This window comes from Drosophila albomicans, chromosome 2L, assembly GCF_009650485.2.
Source record: "Drosophila albomicans strain 15112-1751.03 chromosome 2L, ASM965048v2, whole genome shotgun sequence".
NCBI classification, from domain to species: Eukaryota; Metazoa; Arthropoda; class Insecta; order Diptera; family Drosophilidae; genus Drosophila; species Drosophila albomicans.
In genome coordinates this window covers 24,479,062-24,504,553 of record NC_047628.2, presented here as the reverse complement: position 1 = coordinate 24,504,553, position 25,492 = coordinate 24,479,062, and the positions used below count along the sequence as shown (strand labels likewise).

At 36.1% G+C, this 25,492-nt stretch overlaps 2 protein-coding genes across 3 annotated transcripts; one reads left to right on the top strand and one right to left on the bottom strand.

The window, feature by feature from the left end:
* Positions 1-199: 199 nt before the first annotated feature.
* On the top strand, positions 200-4,685 carry LOC117564980 (uncharacterized). Its single transcript, XM_034243926.2, has 5 exons — positions 200-1,126; positions 1,179-1,339; positions 1,404-1,492; positions 3,870-4,175; positions 4,240-4,685. The coding sequence occupies exons 1-5, from the start codon at positions 375-377 to the stop codon at positions 4,303-4,305; spliced, it is 1,374 nt and encodes a 457-aa protein (XP_034099817.2). The 5' UTR covers positions 200-374; the 3' UTR covers positions 4,306-4,685.
* A 314-nt stretch (positions 4,686-4,999) lies between these two features.
* LOC117564027 (protein FAM107B) lies at positions 5,000-25,094 on the bottom strand. Of its 2 annotated transcripts, XM_034242629.2 has the most exons (4): positions 24,703-25,094; positions 24,217-24,642; positions 6,627-6,831; positions 5,000-5,432 (listed from the first exon to the last, which is right to left on the bottom strand). In XM_034242629.2, the coding sequence occupies exons 3-4, from the start codon at positions 6,776-6,778 to the stop codon at positions 5,153-5,155; spliced, it is 432 nt and encodes a 143-aa protein (XP_034098520.1). In that variant the 5' UTR covers positions 6,779-6,831; positions 24,217-24,642; positions 24,703-25,094; the 3' UTR covers positions 5,000-5,152. The 2 variants fall into 2 exon arrangements, with proteins under 2 accessions (XP_034098520.1, XP_034098519.1); XM_034242628.2 differs by lacking the exons at positions 24,217-24,642; positions 24,703-25,094 and adding an exon at positions 11,170-11,501.
* Positions 25,095-25,492: the final 398 nt, after the last annotated feature.

The following is a 25,492-nucleotide window of genomic DNA, read 5'->3' as shown; positions in this document are numbered from 1 at the left end:
CATATAATAGAATTTCCTAAATAACTTACAATTTTTATATGATCAAAACTAGAAAGACAATCTATATTGGCTATATTGCCTCATCTGTTGACGATGATCAAGAATATATACACATTATGGGGATGAAGACGACTCTTTCTGCCTGTTACATAGATTTCCTAGAAGCACAAGTCATTTCCTATGCAGCGAGTATAAAAATGAAAAAAAAAATATGATAATACAGAGAAATACACTTCTTCAACACACTTCAACTACTCAAAATAAAATCACACTAATCACAAATACACAAACAAGCAGAACACACCAATACAATACAATACAAAACAATACACTAAAAAACACAGACACTGATAACAAGATTACCCAATTAGAAGATGACCAGTCTTTCGCGATTAACCACATTGTCTCAAGCAAATGTAGCCGCCTCTCATCATCGCACAATCCGAATCCATGAACACAAGAAATGGAAGCGAATCCTCGAGCAAGCTTATCCATTGCCTCCGGCTCCACCAGAGATGTGTCGCGATGCGTTCCTTGAGGAGCTGCTGAAACCCTACGAATCGGAATCGTACAGCAAAACCATCGATACTGAGGATAGTATCTTGAACAAAGTGCAATTCGGAGAGATTACCGAATTGGGGGGAAATTATTTCAATGCCGAAGAGAAGCTATTGAATATTCGAGTGTTATTCGGCGATAAACTCAAAAGAAGTTCCATATCGGCAAAGGACTCCGTAGCAACGGATTCATTGCCGTATGGCCCGGATTTGAATAAACTGATGAAGGAACGTTATGGCAACATTGCCTCGGCCATTGGCTATTTTGCTGTCATTTTTCAGTTGCAGACGCTCAAGCATCGTATGAACATGTTTAAAGAACGTTGGCGAATGGATCTCTCGATCGACAAAGAACTGCGTTTATTTGGTTGGTCCATCAAAGATTACTTAAATCGCTTCTCTCAACCCAATCTTCTGTATTTGGACACTGCCGAGCGATTGTTGGGCAAACAAATCGAGTGCTTCAAATTCCGCATGGACTTGAAAGAAATCAATCGCCTAATCGACTGTGTCATCGAAGATGTTCGCAGTAAACGCAATATTTGCAATGGTTCAATGGTGTTGATAAAGTGAGTTTTAAAACGAACTTATTGGTTTTCGTATTCAAACTTTATTCGATAGAGATGCTGAGATGGATATCGAGGTGCTCTTGACCAACTCACAAAAAGAAGCTACTGAGGAACATGCAAAAGTCGCTAAAGCTGCAGCTAATATGCCACGTTCAGCGGATCCATTTGGAAGACGCGCCAAGGCAATTTATTCGAAAATTAATCACTTCGATTGTGAGTGTATAGAGCACGTTCTTCAGTCATCAATTTGTATTCATAATTATTCACTTTTATTTAGTTGTTTATCCCATCGAGGCACGTTATCGCATTAACTGGACCCAAACCACCATGGAGCAGTCCATTCTTAAAGTTGATTTTGAAGAAAAGGTAAATGATTAAATGTTTTCCTATTTTTATACCCGCTACCCATAGGGTAGAAGGGTTTTATAACATTGTGCCGGCAGGAAATGTATGTAACAGGTAGAACGAGGCATCTCCGACCCTATAAACTTTATAGTATAAAGTATATACAGCTGTGACCATTGAAATAGCAGTGCGACAGAGAAAAGACTATGTAACCGTTTTTTTTGGTTATTCCTTTTTGTTAGTTGATCGCTAGCACATTGTTTTTGTAAAATGAAGCATAAAGATAAGAAAACAGCAAAAACCCCGTTAGTTTTGATCAGTTTTTCTGAAATTTTGATATTTTTACCCAAGTGCACCACTTTTGGGCTGACCATTAGAATAGCAGTTTTTTCTTTTCTTCCACTAAAAAAGCCGAAATTGTTTTTAATTTTATGAAAAGTGAGTTTAATCTGGTTTATTATTGTAGTTTATAGGACAATACACTATAACTATAAAAAAAAAAATTAATTTTAGTGTGTAAAGGACCTAACTGGTCCAATGTAGAGAGGAGGTCCTTTCTTGAGCTTAGGAAGGAGCAAAATTGTATAAAAAAGTTCTGTGTCGCCTAAAATGTTTTACCAAAATGGTTTTCAATGACATAAATTGTAAATCAAAGCCTGAAAACCGTAGTGTGATACAAAAAACCACAATTTTAGAGGACCGATGCATAGTGCTCTTCAGCTAAACTAAAGCAGGGCTGAGTTGGGGAATCAGTGAAGTGGCTATTGGCCGAAGACTGGTGGATACAAATTTGAATACCCGAAGTCCAGAACAGGTGCAATTACTTGGTTATAGACATCTCAAAGCGAGGTGGGAGTTTGCCAAGCGCCACTTGAACTGGCCACTTTCCAAATGGCGTAATATTCTTTGGACAAATGAGTCTAAACTGGTGTTAATTGTTAGAAAAGTTCAATACAATATGTCCGTTGACCACCAATCACCGAAAATGACCTAAACCATACCCTTAAGACCGCTAACCATGGTGGTCTTCAAATCATGATCTGGGCATGTTTCTCATACAGTGGTGTGGGACCTATAAATATGATCGATGAGATCATAGACCAAGAAATCTTTGAAAATATATTAAGAAACATCATGCTGAAGTATTCTCAGGATGAAATGCCCCTTCAATATGGACTTTTCAGCAGAGCCACGAAACCTAAACACACCGGCCAACTGGTCACGGAGTGGTTTGGTCATGAAAAAACTGATGTAATGCCATGTCAGCAGAGTTCCCGGATTTAAATCCGATTGGGAACTGATGGAGGACTTCAAGCATTATGTTGCCAAGAAATCCCCGACATCTAAGCCACACCTTTGACAAGTTGTACAGGAGGTATAGGGCCAGAATCCCTGCAAGCGTTGCGAGGACGTGGTGGACTCCATGCCACGTAGCTGTGAGGCTCTAATAGCCAATAAAGGCTACACAACAAATTATAAGGTCGTATTCAACTCGAAATTTAGAAGGATTAAGTTATTTATAAGATTTTTTGAAATTTATTACATTTTTGTTTTTTCACTGCTATTTCAATGATCTTCATAATACGGACATTTTCATATGTTAATATCCACATTCGGAAAAATATTGAATTATCCAAAATGAAAAATATGTTTAATTATCGCAAATTAAATATATTAAGCTGTTATAAAAAAATTTTGTCTCGAAGTTGTGTTTATAATAATATTTTTCAACTTTAAATGTGTAGGTCGTCTGCACTGCTATTTCAATGGTCACAGCTGTATATTCTTGATCAGCGTCAACATCCGAGACGGTCTAGCCATGCCCGTCTGTGTGTCTGTCCGTCTGTCTGTCTGTGCGTCTGTCCGTATGAAACACTGGAACTCAAAGACTATAAGAGATAGAGCTATAATTTTTTTTCGACAGCATTGGTTATCTTTGCACGCAGATCAAGTTTGTTTCAAAATTTTGCCACGCCCACTTCCGCCCCCGCAAATAAAAAAAAATCGAATAGCAAGCGTAATTTTAAAGCTAGAGTTATGAATTTTGGTATATACAATAATTACTATAGTAATGATTCCTGATTTTTTGATTTGATTTTGTTTGCGATCAGATAAAAATTGTTTAAGTTATTAAATAAATAGTTTTGTATGGACAAATACGCCCACTTACTAGGGGTCTGAGTTGCTTTGGGTGACAATCTTTGTGTGTCATCTATAGTATATTTTGAATGCGGTACTATATCGATATAACAAATATACCGTTTGGTACATTTTTAGTATTTTTGCAGTATATTCGGTATATTTTGAGAAAGATACCGCAAAATGGTATGGGTATGTCACAGTCGAGCACACTCGACTGTAACTTTCTTACTTGTTTCTCCTGGCCATTCTTCCACAGCGTTTAAGTGACGAGCTTAACGGCATCAAGCAGCAGATTGAGGAAGTGAGAAGCCTATGGAAAATCAGCAGTGTGGCATACAACGCTCAGATATATTCCTTAAAGAATTCCATTATGGATAGGGAATTACAGTACGAGGAGAACCTGGAATTAGCTGAAAGTCAGATACAGATGACACGTCTACGTTTGAACAAAGCCAAAGACGATCTCAAGTACTACAAGGAACAAATTCCCATGTTCCATAGGAAAATTGCCGAAGTGCAGGAGATTTTGGCACTTCAAGAGCTAGAAAATAGAAAATCCTCGGTAAAATAGAACATTATTCAATCATCATCATCAAAAACTAATCAATCCAATCAATTTAAAATAGCGCGCTTCAAGAAAGTCGAGTCGCAAGTCATCTGGGGCTAAATTGCTAATGAAGGCTAAGAAGTAACATTGATGACAATTTTACACAATGAAATTCATACACACATTTAGCTTAACGTTTAGCTACAATAAAATTTATTAATACCAGAAACTAAATTTGTATATAGATATATGTATTTTATGTGTATATATATAGTGTAATTTGTTATTCATTTTGCAACTCTTTCAATCGTTCGCTATATATTAGGTATTATCAATCTGGGCTTAATCGAAAAGTACTCAGTGTATATATACTATATATTCGGTCAGCTTAAACACTAAAAGCTACAACTGCCCTGTTCAGCTCTCGTCTCACATTCACATTCTATTCTGACTATAGCCTAAACATATGCATATATATATTTTATCCGTCTATATATGCACATGCTAATATATCAATATCTCATTCAGCCAATTCGGTTTGAGTTTTGTTTTCCTTTTTTTTTGCCGGAAGAAGAAATGTTTTGTAATGCTTTAAAAAACAACTAAAACTTTATACAATTTTTACACACAGACATATTCTCGTTATAATAATCATAATCGTTATCGTTATCGTAAATGGTAATCGTTATAGTAATATATTAAACGTTTTTGTCGCACACAGAAATGTTAAATGATAATGGCTTAAACTTAAATAGTCTAGAACTAATCGCAATCGTAATATCAATCAAAGTTAATTCGTAAGCGACAATGATTTGAACAATTTGAACGTTAGTCCGATATACAAATATAACACGTACATTACATATAAAAAAAAACATATATATAATAGTTAATTAAACAGAATTTTGGTTAGTTCACAACTAAAATTACGATTAATAATGTTTCGATTTTGTTTTGTTTTTTCTTGTTTTGTTTTCTTGATTTATCTTAGTTTAATTGGGCGCATGCGCCGTACGCAGCTTGGCACGCACATTCAGATACTCGGGATTCACATACTGACGCTCCTCAGCCTCCTCGGCATCCTGTCGCTGGGCTGCCGCCTCGTGCTTCTGGGCCCGCTCCATGATCACACGTCCCAGCTCCCCCTTCAGTCCGGGTATCCCGCCAACCAGTTCCGCTTCCGGTGAATGCTGCTCGGCCGCCGCATGTCGCTCCTTTTGCTTCTCATACGCTCGCTGCAGCTCCGTCTTTTGGTTCAACACGCTCTTGCCACTGCAAAGTATCGGATTAATGATTATTAGTAATTTGATTCGCAGAGTGGAAATAAGATTAGAGCTCAAAAACAATCGAATCCAGACAATTGTGTTATTAATTTAGGTTCACTTTGTGCAAGTTTAGCTAATTTGGAAATCTTTAAGTTTAATTTCAAAGTTAATTTCTATAAATTACAATAATTATCAATGAATATGAAATTTCTATTCTCGATTAAACTAATTAATATTTGAATTCTACAAATCAATTGATTGCTTTAATTTAATTGATTTAGTATTTTAAGCCAACAAATTTGTAAAAGTAATTGTGTTGCTTATAATGTTGAAATGTTGTCTTAGCATTTTTAATATAAATTTGAAATGTTCAAACTACATACATTAATGAAGAAAGTAGAATAAAACAAGTAAAGAAAATATGAACAAAAATGACCCATCGAATATGAAACTAACAACTTTAAACCAAAGATTATCTCTAGTATGACAAAAAATATCACACAAGTGTATCAAAGTATAATTTAATACATATTTCTGTTGAGTTGTGTGTTGCCAAATAAGAAATGTATTTCACTTGTATGAATATTTAATTGTTTTCAATATATAATTAATTATTAATCGCAACATCAAACCACATTCGCATTAGAGATCAAGAACCAAAAGGAAAAAGAAACTGTTAGTTAAAAATATCCATATATGAAATGGTATTTTTGATTGTTTGAATATGAATATTCCAATTGAAATCTTTTCTCCAAATGTAATGTAATAATTTAGAAAAAATAAACATATTCATAGAAAGATACGTTTGGCAAACTGATTTACTTATAGATACATTTCAACTATAAGTTTCTCATTAAAGAATGAAATAGCACTCAAGAACATGAATATGGAGTTCATTTTAGATACTAATTAAATTTATGCAATTGCTAACAATTCTTATTTATGGTATATTTGGAATGTTTTAGTATATCGGTGTATTAAAGAGACGTTTGGCAAGCTTATTTAGTTATAGATACATTTCAACAATAAGTTTATAAGTTAAGTTTTTAATGAATAAAATAGCACTCAAGAAAATGAATATGGAGTTCAATTCAGCTAATAATTAAATTGATGCAGTTCTTTATTGATACAAATCGATGTGTTTAAGAGATCTAGATTGTTTTTTAGCTCTCTGTAGAGTGTTGATTGAATCTCTACTTACATTCTCGCATTGAACTTGAGCTCGCGATGAAGTTCTTTGCGATCGGTGCTCTCCATGCAGGGATTGATCAGTTTCTTTGGCAATATGAGACCATCGGAATCGGTCTGCACACCGGTGGGCGTGGCTGGCGGTGAACTCGACATGGACATCATTGTGGTGCCAGCTGTGTCGATCTCAGTCAAGCTCTGTGCGCGCGGCGTTGTATCTGCATGATAAAAGAGATAGATAGAACGAGATAATCGATTAATGCAAATTCTTGAACTTTCTACAAAGTGTGTGTGTGTGCCGTAAATCTGTCGCTCTCCTGCTGTTGCAAAAGCTTAATTGGCACTTGGCCTTCGTTCCATAAATCAAACACAATGCAACCAGAACAACATCAAGAGGTAGACAACAAAAAAATGTGAGCCAGACAAAAGACGAGCGGCAAATGTGTTGGTCGATGTCTTCGTCTAGTGCTTGGCTTGCCTCTCGTTTATTAAGGTTAAATATTTCTTGGCATTCATGTCATTGTCAATTTGTTGTTACACAAACAAAAAACAAAAACCCGACATAAAAAAAGAAACGAAGCTAGCAGCAATGCGACGCCAACTTGGCAGAACCAAACAAGCAACGAACCAAGCCAAGTCAAGTCAAGTCAAGCCAAGAGACAGTCAATGTTAAAGATTCTTTTTCTTTGGCACCAACTTCTTTCGCCGCTGTTGTTGTCGTTGTTGTTGTTCTTTTGTGCCGTTCGCTCGTCATCATAACCCACATTTGTCGAACAACACTAACAACAACAACATCAACAATGGCAATCACACAGAAATAAAACTTAAAGCCAGAACCTAAACTAGATTAATAGGTAGCAGATAAGGGCCAAAAAGCATCGCATAATGCTGAAAATGCCGTTGAAATTTGCTGATGAGACAAATCACATTGTGAAAGCAATCAACAATTTTTATGTGATTCTCTTTCTCACTCCCTTTTTTCTCTTTCTCTTCTCAAAAACTACGGAATTCGGCAACGAATAGTTATTTGAAATACCCTATAAAAAACTATGAAAATAGCTGCACATAAATTAGAATTCGATAAAGGAATAATTTTAGCAATCTTAAGAGGCTAATAAACATTGCATGCACTATCAAAATATTCTGAAAATAAAGCAGCTCAGTTGATGATGTACTTCATATAGAAAGTTACTGATAAGCAGCTCAATTTAAATGGTCAAGATTGTGCAGTATAACATTATTAAATTAGTTGCAACAGACTGATAAAATCTGTGACTAAAGAAAAGTAGAAATAATGAGAAAAAATATATATTATTGCCATGTAAGTTTTTAATGTGGAAAGCTATAAAAATGAAAACGTACGTAACAAAATAAAAAAAGGGAAGACACAACTCAAATTTAATAATAGAAACAAATAAAAAGTGCTTTACATTTTTTCGCGAAATAATAAATATTTTGCGCACATCACTCTAAGAATACCCTCTAAAATGTGGGTGAGTGAATCACAGACAATAAAGAGAACGAACAAACAAAATACCTCTGGTCGAAGTTAATGAATGGTGAAAAAGTAATAAAAAAAACAAGAGCGTGAAATAAGTTTTGCAGCGGTTTTTCATGCTTTTAGGCCTATGTAAATACCCTGTAAAGCAGCCACACAAAAGTTCATTTAGAGAACTTAGTTTAATGACTTGTGAGAGCGTTCAATGCGGAAGTCTTTTTGAATGCTCCAAAGCAATTAAGCAAAATGCGTGAAATGCGATTAGCAGCAAGTTTTTGTTTTGGGGCGTATCTCAACAGTAGATACCCTGTATAAAATATGAAATAACAACTGCTTTCTACATAAGACAAGTTTCATTTAAATGAATGAACAATACGCGTAATGTGCGGGGTTAACAGTACTTGAATGTCATGCCTAGTTTAACTGGAAACTCGCTGGGTTCTTGTTCCAAGTCAACTTTCATGGCATTGCGGGTCGTATCAAAGCGTAAACGAAAAGACAAACAAAAAACTTTCATTCAAACACACATGATAATATTACAAGTTTTCAAATGATAAATTAAACACAGACAGACGGAATAAAGTAGTCTTGATTTATGTGCAAGTTGCATAGGAGTCGCATTGTCTGGTTCATTGTGGGTCGCAGACGCGACTAGGGAGTGTAAAACATATATGTATATAGTAGTATATGGAATGGTCACTCGGTGAAAACAAATTGCATATAATTAGTTGTATGGGGGAAGACCCCCTTATAAAGACTCGACTTCATTTCACACCAACCACAAGCCTCGCCTGCTCATTAGTTTCTTTTGGTTTGTGCGGGTTTTCTAATAAGGCGACGACGCATTCAATTGCGCAAATGAAAAACTTCACTTGGTCTGCAATCGTCATCGTGTAATCGCCATCGTAATCGACGCCAACTATAGAAGACCATTGTGCATGCCTCAGAATGTGGCAGCCATCAAATGCCAATGCAAATGTAAATGCAAAAAATGCTTATCCAAATTAATCAATAAAGATTTGCATACGATTTCCGATTGACACACACACGCTCGCTTTTTAAGTCTTTCGAGTTGGCCACGTATTTCATAATTGATCGAGCCCAAGAGGTTAATAGTTCGTCGCTGTCATGGCCAGCACAAAAAGCAGCCAAATCAACAAACAATCAATTGGAATTGATGTTGTGGAATTAGTGATAATTTGTCGGAATTGTTCGAGTCTTATGAAACCCATTTGATTGATCGATGGGAAAAACTATGTCAACTCGAACTTTGAGCTCCGCTCAATTGGCCCTTTTAATGTCACTTTGCTGTTGCTGTTTTGCTGCTCCTCAAACATACAAAACTCTATTAATTGGTATGCAATGGAGTACAGTTGAATGACCTCAAGAGCCAGGGCAGCACTTCACAACACTCGACGAGGCATTCAACTGCATTATTTTGCATATATTTACAGGCTAAGCTGCAGTTGCGAGTATTATTCATATTGATGTTTGAAGTGTCTTCATTTTTAATTAATTAGTGCCATCTAAAATAAATGCATGTTAATGACATTTAAGAGGCAGCTTAATTTTAAACTAACAAATAATATGTGTTTTCCGAGTAAAATGTATAACAAAATCATTTTTATACGAATTTTTACATAAACTGTCTTAGTTACTTTGATTCACAATCTGGTATATTTTGAATACAGTAGTATTTAATTTCGTATATTTTAAGAATAAGACAGGCAGCTGAATTTTAAACCTACAAATAATATGAATTTTTCTTATCAAAGCACTTTAAGAGAAAATTGTATAATTGTAATAATTTTTGTACAAATTTTTATAGACATATATGGTCTTAGTAGCTTTGGTTCACAATCTGGTATATTTTGTAGTTTAGGGTATATCATAAAAATAGTATATCTTTGTATTAATCAGGTATATTTTTTTTTTTTGAAAATGGGTACATAGCAGTATTAATTTGGTATATTTTAAGAATATCGCTCTTTTTATGGTATATTTGGAAAGTAGTAGTATATAGCTGTATTATTTTGGTATAATTTAAAGAATACCGGCCACGTTTTTTTTTCAAAATGGGTACATTTTGTCGTTTATGGTACATTTAGTGGCCTTAGTAGCTTTGGTCTTTGGTTGACAATCTGGTATATTTTGTAGTTTAGAGAATATCATAAAAATAGTATATCGTTGTATTAATCAGGTATATTTTTAGAATAATACCGCCCTCTCTTTTTTTTAAATGGGTACATTTTTTAGTTTATGGTATATTTGGAATGTAGTAGTATATACTTAGCTGTATTAATTTGGTATATTTTAATAATAATACCGAATCGGTTTTTTATTCACAATGGATTTTTCACAGTCGAGTATACTCGTCTGTAGCTTGTTTTACTTGTTAATTTTAGGTATCATTTAAAATCAAAGTAATTTTACGGATATAAAACACACAAATAAATGATTCAATTATAATGTGCACATTGTTCAACATTAAGCAGTAAAAACAACAACATTTGATATATGTTTTCTCCAAGTCTTTTTAACAATTATTTCCCCGAGAAACCAAAATTACTTTCGAAATGTCTTTGATTATATCAAACAACTGATCAACATGAACCAGACACAAAGCTACATGCAAATTCGCAGCCTTTTACAACACTAACACAACACTGGCTGGAAGTGAACTCGGTACTTTCGTCGAAACGCGTAAAGTTAAGATCTGCATTTCAATCATGTTAACAGTTTTTCTTACAAATGTGCTTGTTTGAGTGTGAAATTGAATACAAATGTCTTTGTTATTGTTGCTTGCATTCATTTGATTCATTCCAATCTCGAGCACGAATCTTTGAATACCACGCTTGGAGCATGTTTTTCTTCGTCGCTTGTTCACATACAACAACAACATACAATAAAAGAAAAGATCTATGGGCAAAGAAGTTTTGTTAACATCTAAAACACGCATCGAGTTTTGCATTTGCAAGACACTTTTTATACCCGAATATTTATGACCAAGTTAAGATCGCGATTTCACCGTCTGAAGAAGAGGGGGGGACGAACTCACTCTCAAAGATCGACATGCGGTTCATGATGCTCGTCGAGATGTGCGGCCCGGGACGTTGCATGGTTGCTGTTGCTGCCACAGTCACTGCTGTTGTGCTTGTTGCAACAAGAAATTTGTTACTGCCGCGCGTTGTATGTTTACTTGGCTAATGGCAAATCGCAAATGCCGATCAATCAATCAATCAATTGTCCGCTTGTTGTTCTAATTACACACCGAGTGCATTCACCACATTGCCACATGGTTTCGCATTTTCATTTCCATTTCGTTTTCCACTTGCACTTGCATTTTCATTAGCATATTTCCCTTTTGTGTTTTCACTGTACACTTTTCACTTTCGTTTTCGTTTTCTGCACACACTGCGCGTTGTGTTCTTATCAATGCAACTTATGGCTTCAAACTGCCCGGCGGTTGTGGCAAGGCAAAAGCAGCAAAATGAGCCTAGCCAAAACCCGAACCCGACTTGCAACGTTGCAACGTCTGCAAATCGATTCGAGTGTGTACGATTGTGGCTTTTTGCTATTTTAGGCTTCCTCATTTGCAGCAGCAGCAACAGCAACTTGCCACCCAAAAATGGGTGGTGGTTTTGTCGCTTTATGCTGCTGTTGCTGCTGCTGCTTATGCAACACGACAACGACAACGACGCAACTACGGCGACAAGTGACCCAAATTTTTCAGCTGTGAGTTTTGTGTGTTGGTTGCACGAACGAACATGCAAAAATCGACGCATTGTGTTCATCCTTGCCACGACGCTGCAAGCATGAAAGTGAAAGCTTTTGTTCACTCACCAACACCCCCAACCCCCCTCCCTCAACGCTCACGCTTAATTCTTAAATCAAATTTACCCCACGTCACACATGAGCAGGTTGCAGCGTCTACACTTGCAGAAAAAATATGCAAACTATTTTAGGAAATATTTTTATTTGCACATTTATCAATAAAAATAACACAATACAATTATTTACTTGGCTTTTAGCACGTCTTTGTCTTTTTATGCAACACATTGCATCACTCAGTTTGCATTATTTCGCAATTCTAAATCGAAACAAAAGCCTCGAGTTCGATTACCTCAAGGCTACTCCAGCTGTGTACACATTGCTGACGGACAAAAGCTGATTGCTACACTCAACATATTGCCACATGCAAAAGCATTTCCTTCCTTTATATTAGCTATATTTGGCGCATTACAAAATATTTCGCAATATTTAACAACGAATGTCTGTTTCTTAAGTATTCTTTTTTATAGATAGCGAGCCGAGAAGACTTCAGACATCTGTGAGAAGTTGCGGATACGCAATTAATGGGTGACGAGTCGTATACGCAATGTGTAGTTAGTCTAAATGAAACTCATTCCATGAATTAACATACATACAATTATAAATAAATTAATGGAATGAAAACCTTTTAAAATTAAGTATGGTAAAAATATATTTGTAAGAAAACTACAAAATATTCAAAGTAAAATATAATATAATATAATATAAATATTCAGACATCTGTGAGAAGTTACGGATACGCAATTAATGTGTGACGAGTCGTATACGCAATGTATAGTTAATGTAAATGAAATTCATTCCATAAATTAACATACAAACAATTATAAATAAATTAATGGAATAAAACGATATTCGTAAGAAAACTACAAAATACTTCAAAGTAAATGTAAAAAAGGTAAAAAAAAATATGCGAAAATATTAAAAAACAAAAACGTATTGACAACAGACAACAACTTTAAAGAATATAAAAGAGTATATAGTAAAGAGAATTTATAAAACATTTCAAAGATTTTGAACTAATTAAAGCGAAAAGAAATTTAAAAATATTCAAATTTCTAACTGTTTTTATAACAGTAATATATATTCGCATTAATTGAATTGTTATAATTCTAAGAAACGTTGTTAAAAGTCTGAATTAACACATCTCAAAGAACAAGTTGAGTAAATATGCAAAATGCGTTTAAAAAAAATGCATAAGAAGAACTAATTTAGCACATACAGAATTTACATAATTCTAAAAATGTGTTTAAAAAGAAATGCATAATAAAATGATATTCTTATGATGTATACAACTAATTTAGCAGATAAAGAATTTACATAATTCCAAAATCAAAAGAATCACAAATAAGAATCTAGCGCTTGCCAAATAATTTGTATAAGCTTTCAAGTTCGACAAAAGTATCTCAACTGCAGTATCTTTGTATCTGCAGTTTTTGTTGAGTGCATCTGGCTTTTTGCAGCCTCCGCAAATTGATGCGCTGCATTGCCTTGACCTGCAGACATTTTGTGGCGCGTTTTGTTGTTTGTTGGGGCAGCTGCACACACGTGTGTTCGTGCCACACAAGGCCAAAGCTCTGTAGAAGCTGCGTACAATCATTGGCTGGCTTAAGCCTCCCTCCCACCCAACTGCGTAGGTGTATGCGCATGTGTGTGTGTGTATCTGTGTGTGTGTATTTGTTTGTGGCACATTTCAGGGGCAAGCATGTAGGAGCAACGCAGCCAGTCAGGCAGTTGAGCAATCCTGGGCAGGAAAAGCGCCTCCGCCCAAAATCAATGGACGTTGTCTGCTCGCTTGCTGTTCGCCTGGTGCTAATTGGCTCCATGGAGAAAATGGCCGCTTCACAGGCACAGGGAAAATGCACACACACACGCAACACACACACACGAACACGTGTGAAATCAAAGCTGAGCAACAAGATGCAGCAACGTCTAAGACATTGTCGGTGCAACTTCTTGGGGCAAAAAGACGCACTCGACTCCATGCTCAGCACTTCTCCAGCCAGCGAGAGTTGCGGAGTTTGAGTTGCTTCTGCCACAAGGGGGCGGACGGGGGGTGTGGCTGGCGAGTGAAGCGCGCCATTCAACAACTCTAACTCAAATACTCCGCCTCAAAACAGCAGGCGTTCAGCAAATGCCAGCAAGCAACTGACCAGCAACAGGAGCAACAGGAGTCGACGTCGTCAGCAGCAACAGGAACAGGAGCAATGACGTCAACAGGAGCAGGAGAGCTTTTGTTGTAGCGAAAAGCTCAAATAACAGTTGAAAGCTCGTTGTTGTTCTTTAGTTTGTATTCAGCAACTCGACCCCTACAACAGGTCAATGCTCTGACGTCACAATGGGTGAGGAGAGAGAGGAGGCTGGAATTGGGGATTGGTCTCTGCCATTTGCACTTGGCGAAAAACATCAATAAATAGATTTCCCTGATTTTTCAACAGGATAGCAGGAACACACCAAACGACGACGACGACGATGGCAACAAAACATTTCATTGAAATTCACCCTGGAGAGCTTTGTTTTGTTCCTTTGCGGTAATGTTGGGGATGACTTCCAACTCCCCCAATTCGAAGGGGGTTGCAACAGCTGAGACCAAGAAAGAGAGAGAGAGAGTGGCATGCTAAAGGGTGCATAGATTCCCCTTGCCAGACAACGTGAGCTCAATTGTTTGGAATTTGTTTGCAACTGGCGATCAATAAACAAACATGTTTTGTTGATTTGGAATTTGAATTTTTCGCACAATTGCTTAAATATTTATAAACAATTTGCAAAAGCGTGAATAGATATGCAAATTCTGTGGGGATGTCGATAATTAAATGAATAGCGAACAATGAACATTTTTCGCTGACAGCGTTCATTTGCATAATAAAAAATATGTATAGAAAATGTTTGCATTTTATCCTAGTTTTCATTAATTGTAAACAATTCATTAAGGCAATAATAGTTTAAAATAAAGTTTGTTTTATTGCAGCTTTATTAATATTATTATCGAATAATACTTAAAGCCCAATTTTCAATAAGCACTTTGATTCTTAATCATTTAACTTGTCAGAAATTAAATCAAGCGCTTAATTTTCACTTTAGATCCGCAATCTTTATTAGTTAAATCTAGAACGAACCACTAAAAGAATTTATCCTTTGTTTTTAACGAGCTAATTACAATGAAAACTGTGTTCAAGGCAATCTAAAGCACAATTTACATGCGATTTTATCGCACTTTTGTCACGTTAAAAGTTTAGTAGTAGTTTTTTTCTAGATCAAGGTCTATTCTCAGTATTTTCCAGTCGGATCCTAAATTTACTGTATCCTCCCTTTACGTATCAATGTCATTGCTGGCGCGTGTTAGTCATTGCGATTTGTGTTTACTATTTACTATTGGTATTTGTTGTTCTTGTTATTGTTATTGTTATTGGCTTGTTTGTCTGCCTTGACATTAAACGAGCCGACCACGCGACACCCGCGATGATGATGCGCCTTCAAAATAGTAAAGCCTCAACCTCCCAACCTCCCAACTTCCCCCCAGAGAGACACTCAACCGCACCAAGGCTAAAACCAAACGAACTCACACCCAACCCAGACACCAAAATTCCTTATATGGTTTGTCGCGATGGCATGCGAGTTTTCTTAATACCCTGAGAATTGTGCGAAAAATGGAGTGTAGTAAATACTTTACACATTTATTTGATGTTTAAAAGACTTCGCAATTTAGCATGCATCTATGAAATTTAATAAGTTTATCTTTTAAAAATTACACCTCGAATTCTCAAAGTTTAAATAAGATTATTCAATAATAAATATACAAAGATTTTTCAATGACCTGCTAAAGCTTCAATTAACTCAATTTATTAATCATTAATCACTAAAAAATACATCTTAAAATTAACTAAAATGTTTAAGACTCAACTTTGATACATAGTTTTTAATTCGATTTTTTATAATCCGCACATTCTTCAAATTTTATAATAATTATGCAACTTTTTATACCCGCTATCCGTAGGATAGAAGGGTATTACAACCTATGTATGTAAGAGGTAGAAGGGAGCATCTGCGACCCTATAAAGTATATATAATTTGGTTACAATTAAATAACAATTGTAGAAGTAATTTATAAAATTCTCCTAATAGCTTTGGCTGACAATCTAGTATATTTTTCGTATGCATATTGTGTATTTTGAATGTAGTATTATATCAATATACCAAATATAGCCTTTGGTATATTTAAGTATTTTTGCGATATATTTTAAGAATAATACCACACTATTTTGTATTTATAAAGTATATATAATTTCATTGCAATTAAATAAAAATTGTAGAAGTAATTTCAAAAATTCTTTTGTATGGGAAAAAATGACTCCTTACTTTGGATCTTAGTAGCTTTGTCTGACAATCTAGTATATTTTTCGCATGCTATGGTATATTTTGAATGTAGTATTAAATCAATATGCCTTTGACATATTTAAGTATTTTTGCGGTATATTTTAAGAATAAAACCGCACTATCAATATACCTAATACAGCCTTTGGTATATTTAAGTATTGTTGCGGTATATTTTAAGAATAATACCGCAGTATTAATATACCAAATATAGCCTTTGGTATATTTAAGTATTTTTGTGGTATATTTTCTTTTACTTTCTTAATGGTTTTCGTTATTTTGTGTACCTTTCATTTCAATGTTTTTATAGAGTATCATCAAGTTGAACACGCTCTCACTTGTAGCATTTTGTTTGACTTTTCAGCTTTAGTGGCGTGTCAGAATTTATTGGCGCGCTCGTTTTGTGGCCCATTAACAGGAGTTTCGATGGGGGAGCGGAGGCTCAAAGGCCATTTATACGCTCAGCTAACTCATGAATGAGAAATTAGCTGGCATCCCAATCGCAATCGCAATCGCCATCTCACTCCCACTGCCTCAACATTTCCTCAGCCACTTGTGGGTAGCAACTGTTTTTGTTGCATGTTGCAGCACTCAGTGGGAGATGCACAAAGTTGTGGCACCACAGGAAGTGTGCACATTCGAAAGAAATGCCTTCACAATTCACAATAATAATATAAGACAGCTGTAAAGTGGCTTACTTGTGGCTTTCACTCTCTCAGCGCTATTCACTCAGAGTCAGTTAGTCAGCCAGTCAGCTACTCATTCACTCATTCCATCATTCATTCATGCAATTCGCTTCAACATTTTCCGCGTCGACATCGTTTGTCGTCTTGTTTGCGCTTTTTATAAACAATTTTCGAATTTTCAGCCAGTTTTTATTTTTTTTTTTTTAATTTTTTGGCTAGCCACTTGTCAAGTGCCTCCATAACGAAAAAAAGAAACAAATTACAGAGTATTAAAAAACCGGACACATTTTAATTGCGCAATGCACAGACGAGACACACTTGTAGTTACATATAGTAAACTGACCTCTTCTGCGAATTTTTGTTTGTCTAACAAATTGTTCCAACTACTTTTTTTCCAGTTCAGTATTTTCCAACACGTCGATTCATTCCACGAACTGAAACTACACAACTCTACAAAATTCTATGGCTTGTTTATGAAACGAATGAGAAAATGCGAGGATGCGAGAAGAGTGGGATGGAGAGGGAAGGGTAGGGAAGGGGAGGAGAGGAGACGCAGATGCCACTCGCTTCCCATGTGGCGTTCTCGTTTGGTATTCCCCATAAACAAAACACACACAGACACACAGACAACTAAAATGCGGAGCGCATAAACATTTACGATAAACAAATTGAGGCTGGCAGCACGTTTAAAGTGAAAAAACAACAACAACAAACAACATTAAAATGCATAAATGATAGACTAATAGAAATGCTTTAAAAATTTGGCATCAAATTGAGTTCTTTACTCTATTGAATTTAAATAAAAGTTGCTGAAAATTTCCTCAAATATACCCCATACATAACTCAAGTTTTTACAGGGTATACAGCGCGCGTTTTAGTCACCGAGTCGTTAGCATTTTTTTTTTATTTCGGAGTTCATTTCAAGAAAATTTCGTAATGCCGAAACAAAACAAAAAAACGAAATACAACTAAAGAGCTAATCAAGCGATATTCGCGTCTGGAAAAACACACGAACAAACACACACTTAACACAAATTCACCTTATCAACATCCACACGGAAACTCACAAATGAATTTTAATGAATGTTTACGTATTGAACAGAACATAAATAAGCAAAATAAGGGCAGGCATTAAAAACTAGGTAAAAACAAATTGGATTTAGTAAAACTCTTTTTCGAATATAAAAACTATTAAATTTCGAAATTTATGATAGCTTTTAAATCTTTATAAAGTAATTTAGACTGGGGTATTTTGGCGAGTAAACTAAAATTTAAAAAATGTGATATTTTTATATCTCTTTTTCAAAAGATTCGGAAAGAAATTTCGAATTATTATTTTATTTGTTATAATGTTTAATCAGATTTGAATGAGATTCGAGTTTTCTTTACCAAAGGAAAGCAAATTATATATATTTTATAGGGTTGGAGACTATGTATAGTAACCTATATACATATGTATAAGGTAGAATACCCTTGCATAATTATTATAAAATTTGCAGAATGTGCAGATTATAAAAAATCGAATTAAAAACTATGTATCAATGTTACGTCTTAAAATTTTTTAATAAATTTTAAAATGTATTTTCTAGTGATTAATGATTAATAACTAAAGTTAATTCAAGCTTTAGCAGGCCATTGAAAATCGTTGTATATTTATTTTTAATTTGTGCTTCAATCAAATTTAATTGAAATTTTCTTTACGAATCTCTTTCAAATCTGATCAAACATAAAACATAAAATAATAATTCGTCTTTCCGAATCTTTTGAAAAAGGGATATAAAAATTTCATATTTTTTAAATTTTAGTTTACTAGTCAAAATACCCCATTCTAAATTACTTTATCAGAACCGAATTTCAACATTTATCTCCCACTGCGATAATCCCATACACCGCATTCTTTTATCTGTTTGGTCAAAAATAAATTAAATCATAAAAATGTCGACGTAATGGCAGATAAGAAGCTTTTAATAGAGAATAGATAATATTAAGTAATCGCCATATGGCGTGCTGAACAAAATGTAAAAGAAAATGCATAAATTTAAAATATCACTCAAGTGTTCATTATAGCGAAGCTTGTCTGTGCCACATACTTGAGATTGTGTGTGTGTGTGTGTGTAAATTATGAAATTATTTTTTGTTTTATTGATTTGAGATTTGGAAATTTTGCGCGTTTTCCGACAATGCAATCATACAATTATTAATAGCAATAAGAAATGAGCTTTTTATAGGGAGGAACTTCCCTAATAATATAATAGTAATAATTCTGTTTAAGTATCAATTGATTATAGCTTTGGCTGATCTCATTAGAGGGGCCGTAAAATATTTATGCATATGACCTAACGATTTCCTTATATGCATTGCATAAGTCATAAGACACCAAGCGAACTCAGCAGCCCAACAAGTTAGCGTTGAAATATTTCACATAGCGGCGTCTTTGAAAGAAATATCTTAAATCCTAATGCGAGTAAGTGAGCATTACAACAAATGGCCTTCATGAGGCGGCTTAAAACCGCCGACAAGCCACAGCAACAGCAACAACAATTTCACAATTAGCCAATCAAAAGCATAAAGTTAACGCTTAGCTTTTAACAAGAAAATGTGGCGGCAGGTTTTGTGTGAGTGTGAGTGTGTGCGAAAGAGATGCAACACGGGTTTTATGTAATGCGGCGAGACGCGTAAAAATTGCAACAATTAACAAATAAAACATAGATGGTCACATTTCAAGCTAAACAATTAAACACCAGTTACGGCTAAAAACATAAACAAGCATCGCATTTGGCCTTTCACTTTAGCCAAAAAGAAATGCATTAAATGAAATTATCACCAAGTGTATGTTTGCGAATAATACAAAGAATCTGAATAGGAAACATTTACATACTTCATTTTGTGCAGTTAAAAGTTGACTTTTGAAACTTTCTCGCTTGATTGCTTTATGTTGTCATTAGTAAATATAACGAGTTCATTAACATGATAACAACAGAACATTAACAGTGTGTGTATGCGCACCTCACACTCTCTCTCTGTCTTTCTCTGTCCCTCGTACACATGTATCGCATGCAACAAGTTTCTTTACATTGAAATATCCAAATGTTCACAGGAAATCATCAAAATGTGCAAGCGCAAGTCGTTCAGTATATCCAATAAGACTTTTTGACTCGCACACTCACACACACACTCCTATACACACGCACTCTTTAGCCTTTGCTCGTGCTCGCTTTATTGTTGTTGCTTGCTTTGGCTCTCTTTTGTGCTTTTGGGTGCCAAAGGGGCACAACTCAGCAGTGAGAGCGACCAAGCGGGTAAGTGAGTGAGAGAGCGCGAGACAACTGGATTGCTTATTTGCTCACTTGCCCCCTTCCACACATGGGGAGTTGTGTTGCTATTGCTATTGCTACTGCTGCGTGTGGGGTTGTAAAGGCAAGGCAAGGCAAGAAAATCGAAAGCGCCATCGTGCGACGTCAGCGGCAACGTCAGCGCTGCTTGGTGGTTGTTGTCTTTGGACATTGCACAGTGGTCGCCAGGCTGCATAGATCGTCCGCACTGATTACGAATGTGTATGTGTGCATGCAAAATACAAAAAAAAAAAACTCAACACGAAGACAATTGAATTATGCTCACTTGCATGCATGTATTTGTGTACGTTATGTGTGCGTTGTTTACAACTGTGAACCACTGTGTCTGGCTTTTGTGGATGATGACGATGACGACAAGCGGTTGAAAAGTCAAAGTCAAATGCAAGACATAAAACAACGGCACAAACAATAACAGAAATAATAATAATAGCAACAACAATAAACTATGTACACACAACAGCAGCAGAAAGCAAAAACAAGTTTTCACTTTTATTATTTCGTTTTGAGCCGAGTTCCTCAGGTTGCTTCGACAACGGCTTTTTGATGGCGAGGTGGGGAGCGCAAAGGAGAGGGAGGAGGCCTGTGCAGCATTCATTACCAAATGGCGGCGATTCAATTGCATTTGCCTGTTATTGTTGTTGTTGCTGTTGCTGTGGCAAATTGTGGCCATAATGATGAATTGCATAAGCCGGAATCGCAATCACAATCGCAGCAATCCGCATCTGCCAGCTGCTTATGGCAAGCGAATGAGAGAGTGAAAGAGATCGAGCAAACGAGAGTGCAAAGCTTAAACTGCAAAGCTGGCTTATCAAAAGCACACAAACATGACCATATAAAGTAAAAACAAAACACAAAATGTCTATTTGCGGCTAATCGAGACAACACCAAAAACAAAAAACAACAATAACAAATGATATGTAATCACACTCACACATACATATGCATATTCAACGTAACCCAGCATGGCATTCATTCATGCCGTTAGCTTACGCTCATTCTCATTCCCATTCTTCATTTTGCTATTGTTTCTATTCTAATGTTTTTTGTTGCTGTTGTTTTCGAGTGACCGTCGCGGCCTTGCCTTTGCCTTGGCGCGCTATCCAAATTCAAATCCAATTCCCGTTGGGGTGTGTATGTGTGTGTTTATGTGTGTATTGAGAGCACCATAATTGGAAGTGGGAATGCCTTTGTATTTTTGCTCCTTTTGTTTACACTTTGCTTCACATTGCTAATTTTGGCATTGCGGTAAATTGCAAACTGCGGCTTCTAAGTGTGAGCGAGACAACAATAGTGAGCAGGCGACGAGCTTCAGCCAAGCTGTGTCATTAAGAGCAAATTTGTTGTTGTGCTTTAGGTGAAATAAAAACAACTGTGCAAAGAATGGCAAAAATGCGAACCGAAATGTGTGCAAAGTAAACGAGTGGATTATGCTTTATTGTATGAGGTAATAGTTGATAAATGAATTGCCAGAAAATTTAACGCTTGGCTACCAAATCAATTAAATTGCGCAGATCGACAAACACCATCAATCATTACGGCATTATACAACACTCAATAAATGCAAGCAAAAGCAAAAACCCAATTAGAAATTCATTGACAAAAATCATATCTCAAAATCCCTACGAAATGAGCGTCAAAGTCATGTGAGTGCGATTGCCTTCCGAGTGCTTTTCCAAAGGGCTCTCTCTCTCTCTCGTTCCCTCTCTAACTCACTCACACACAAGCATGCTAATCACGTAAGCGAAAAGAGCAAAACCAACAAGAACCACAATGGAGCAACACACAAAAATTAAACAACAACAAACTCGCCTGACAACTGGGGAACTGGAATTGCTCCGACGTCTTGCTGCCCTTTGCTTGGCGCCTGTTCAAATAAGTTTCAAATTTTGACAAATAAAAGCATGGTTTTGTAATTTACGAGCGCATTTTGCCCCACACACACACACACATCTAATCATCACGATTGAGCGAGTGCCAGTGCAATGTGGAGTGGAGTTGGAGTGAAGTCGGATTCTCACGCCCATTATTCACACTCAGTAGCAAAACGAGTTTGAGGACGACACACTCGTTCTGTCCCGTTCTCTCTCGCTGATGTTCTGTGGTCGCCTCCAACGAGAGAGTGCAATAAAAAGGGATTATATGCGTATGTATGTGTTTAGCAATGTTTTTCTGCTGTGATGGAGTTTGAGTGCGCTGAAGGAAGCTGCATCAAAGTCATCTCCCCAACTGTCTAGACATTTCATTACCCGACACACAAACACACTCAGACACAGGACATGCTCTTGATGACGAAGACGAAGAAGAAGCAGAAGAGCTTGACTTTGCCCTCAGGCCGAGGCACAGTGAACTCAACTCAACTGTCGTTAGATCACCTCCAATGATAATTGTTAGTGTATTTTTATTGGTCTTACGGCTTATTAGGGTGTGCAAGCTTATACATGGTAACTATGTATGTGCAATAAACGTGTATTTACTCTCTTATCGGTTATTACTTTCACATGCACACATACGTGCGCATTCTTCTGGAGTGGGATAGAAATTTATAGATGACATTTTCTGAGCACATATTTACCTAATGATAATTCTATTAGTGATTCTTATTGAAACTAACACATTAAAAGAGAATATTTATTGAAACTTAGGGGAAGAAATAAATTTTTTTTTATATATATTTTTGAAATGAAGAACAAGAGTCTTTGAATCCGGCTAGTTTCATTAAATGAAATGCAATAATAATACTAGGTACACATGTTCTATGGGACGATATAAATTTGTAGATAGCATATGTACATATTTGGCTAATGATAAATCTACTAGTAACATGAAACATATATAAGATAAACTCACGCAAACTTTTAAAAAGTATTTGTAGGAAACTATTTTATACTAAATATGTTAATAAGCAATTTTATGACTGTGACGAATAAGTATTATATTGACTTCGTAAAAAGCAAATAAAAAGACTACATTTATTTTCTGCGAAATCTTAAAAAAACACTGTCAATAGCATTAATAATTCCACAAAAAAATTCGATTAGCTCAAAATGTTTTTTAAAAAATGTTTTTTATCTTAAGAATTCGCTATATATTCATAGTTGCTGGTTGTTCTCTGTTCTCTGAAGCAAAACACAAAGTGAAGAAGCAATTTGTCATTCTCCTTTTTTACAGATCATCTGAAATAACAACAGTGATTTGACTTATCGTCGTACTAATGCTCTGTAATTTGAGCCTCAACTAATTCTTCCATTACCCCGAACTCATTAGCAGTTTCTGGTTACTCAAGCTACAATTTAGATAAGCAGATTAACTCGGTCTACTATATTTCCTGAAATGGAAAACGAGAAGGCCAAGCTCACTCTACAGATTAGCAGAATCTTCATCATAAAAGACCTCATATTTATTTTTTGTCGTTGTTGTCGTTGTCATGGAAAACCAGCTAAGGAAACAAAGGCTTCGGACAAGGAAATAATCTGTTATCTGATCAATTTCTTTCGACTTGAATAACTCTGGCAGTAGGTCTGGGAATCTTTTTTTATTTTGTAAGACACACTCGATGATGGTTCGTTCGTAATCTCATACGTTTCGTCACAGTGCATTAATCAGCATTGTGTCTATTGTTACCGGCATCTTGCCTCACTGTAAGCCGACAGTGATTAAAGGGAGTTGCTCACACAATTATCGACATGCAACCACTGTGCAAGGCACATACAGGCTTGTCAAGGACTCTCCTTGCACACTCGATATGCCTGCAAAGGTCACACACACACATATACACAATCCATATCTAGCTAGCAAATAGGAGCCTTGACTTTTGCACTTTCGTCAAAAGAAAATAACAAAAAGACTGCAGTAAAAATTGAAACTCACCACGACTCAGACGACAAAATGCTTCAAGTGTCGTCGCCTTCTCTCAGCGTCCTTTGCTGTGGTGAATTTGGCGGCGCAAGATAAAACTGGAATTTCTTTTTGGTTTTCGTTTTCGTTGTCTGTTTTGATTGTTGTTGTTGATGCTGCTAGCGCAGTTATTTTTGTTGTTGCTTTATCGACTGCTTCTGCTCTCTCAGCTGCTTGTGCGTGCCTTGTTGTTTGTATTGGTATTTATCTTCTTTTTTCTGTTGTTGTGTGTGTGCGTGATTTTTAAATCCTTTTGTTTCGCTGCTGATTTTTTGGCGCGCAATTTTCGTTTTGTCTCACACGCGAAAGTGTTTTGTTGTCGATGATTTTGTTGCTGTTGTTACTGTTGTCGTTGTTATTATTATTGCTGTAATTTGCATTTCACGTTTTGCTGCTTGCCTAATACGAAACAACAGCTACAAACACAATAACAACAAACAAAAACACACATACACTCACTCACTCACACGCTCGTAAAAGGAAGCTGTGTCCGTTTTGTTTCCTTTTCTTTTTTTGCCGACTTCGTCCAGATTTTTTGCTTTTGTTTACTCACTGCAGTTTGCAATTAACTAAGCAAATAATATTTAATGCTTTTGGCACTTGAAACTCATTTAAATCTGTAGCAAAATGCGAATGTTTTGAGGCTCCGACTCCGAGCGACGGCGACGCGTTGGCGACAAAAAATGAACGCTTCACGACACGAAAAAATTAGACGTCCGCCTTGAATGCGCGTTGAAAACGAACTGAGAGCCGAGCAGTAAGCAAAGCAAAGCAAAGCAAAGCAAAAAGCAGAAACAAAACACTGAGAGAGCCAAAGCCAAAAACACACAAGCTGAAATGCTGCTGGCAATGAGAGTCGGCTTCGTAATACCCTGTATGCTCAAATGCCGTCAATTAATACTAACATAAAATAAATTAGGTATTTTGACAATTGACGCAACGCATGCAATACATCTTTGAATTTTAGCATAATGTAAAAGGGTAACAGAATTGCATTAATAGAAGTAACGTAGATAGTGTGCGCTGTTAGTCGCAGTGGCCGGCAAAGTGTAGTTGCAGGGTAGACAGTTGAGCGCGCTCTCGCTCTATCTCACTCTGGCACATTTCACTTAAAATACTTCATTTTTTGAATGTTTTGCTGGAGTGCGGAGAGACAGCGAAACAGCAGAATGGAACATTGGATGTAAGGTAAATAAAAGAATCGTATGTAAATATGTATTTACATTACAGTGAAATCTGCATATTTTGG

What these genes read in the sequence shown, in the direction of transcription:
- LOC117564980 (XM_034243926.2), top strand. Translation starts at nt 375, where the DNA reads ATGACCAGTCTTTCGCGATTAACCACATTGTCTCAAGCAAATGTAGCC. An exon ending in GGTTCAATGGTGTTGATAAA is followed by an intron (nt 1,127 to 1,178) that starts GTGAGTTTTAAA and finishes TTTATTCGATAG; the next exon opens with AGATGCTGAGATGGATATCG. An exon ending in AAGTTGATTTTGAAGAAAAG is followed by an intron (nt 1,493 to 3,869) that starts GTAAATGATTAA and finishes ATTCTTCCACAG; the next exon opens with CGTTTAAGTGACGAGCTTAA.
- LOC117564027 (XM_034242628.2), bottom strand. Translation starts at nt 11,230, where the DNA reads ATGCAACGTCCCGGGCCGCACATCTCGACGAGCATCATGAACCGCATG. An exon ending in CCGCATGTCGATCTTTGAGA is followed by an intron (nt 6,832 to 11,169) that starts GTGAGTTCGTCC and finishes TTTATCATGCAG; the next exon opens with ATACAACGCCGCGCGCACAG. An exon ending in CTCAAGTTCAATGCGAGAAT is followed by an intron (nt 5,433 to 6,626) that starts GTAAGTAGAGAT and finishes GATACTTTGCAG; the next exon opens with TGGCAAGAGCGTGTTGAACC.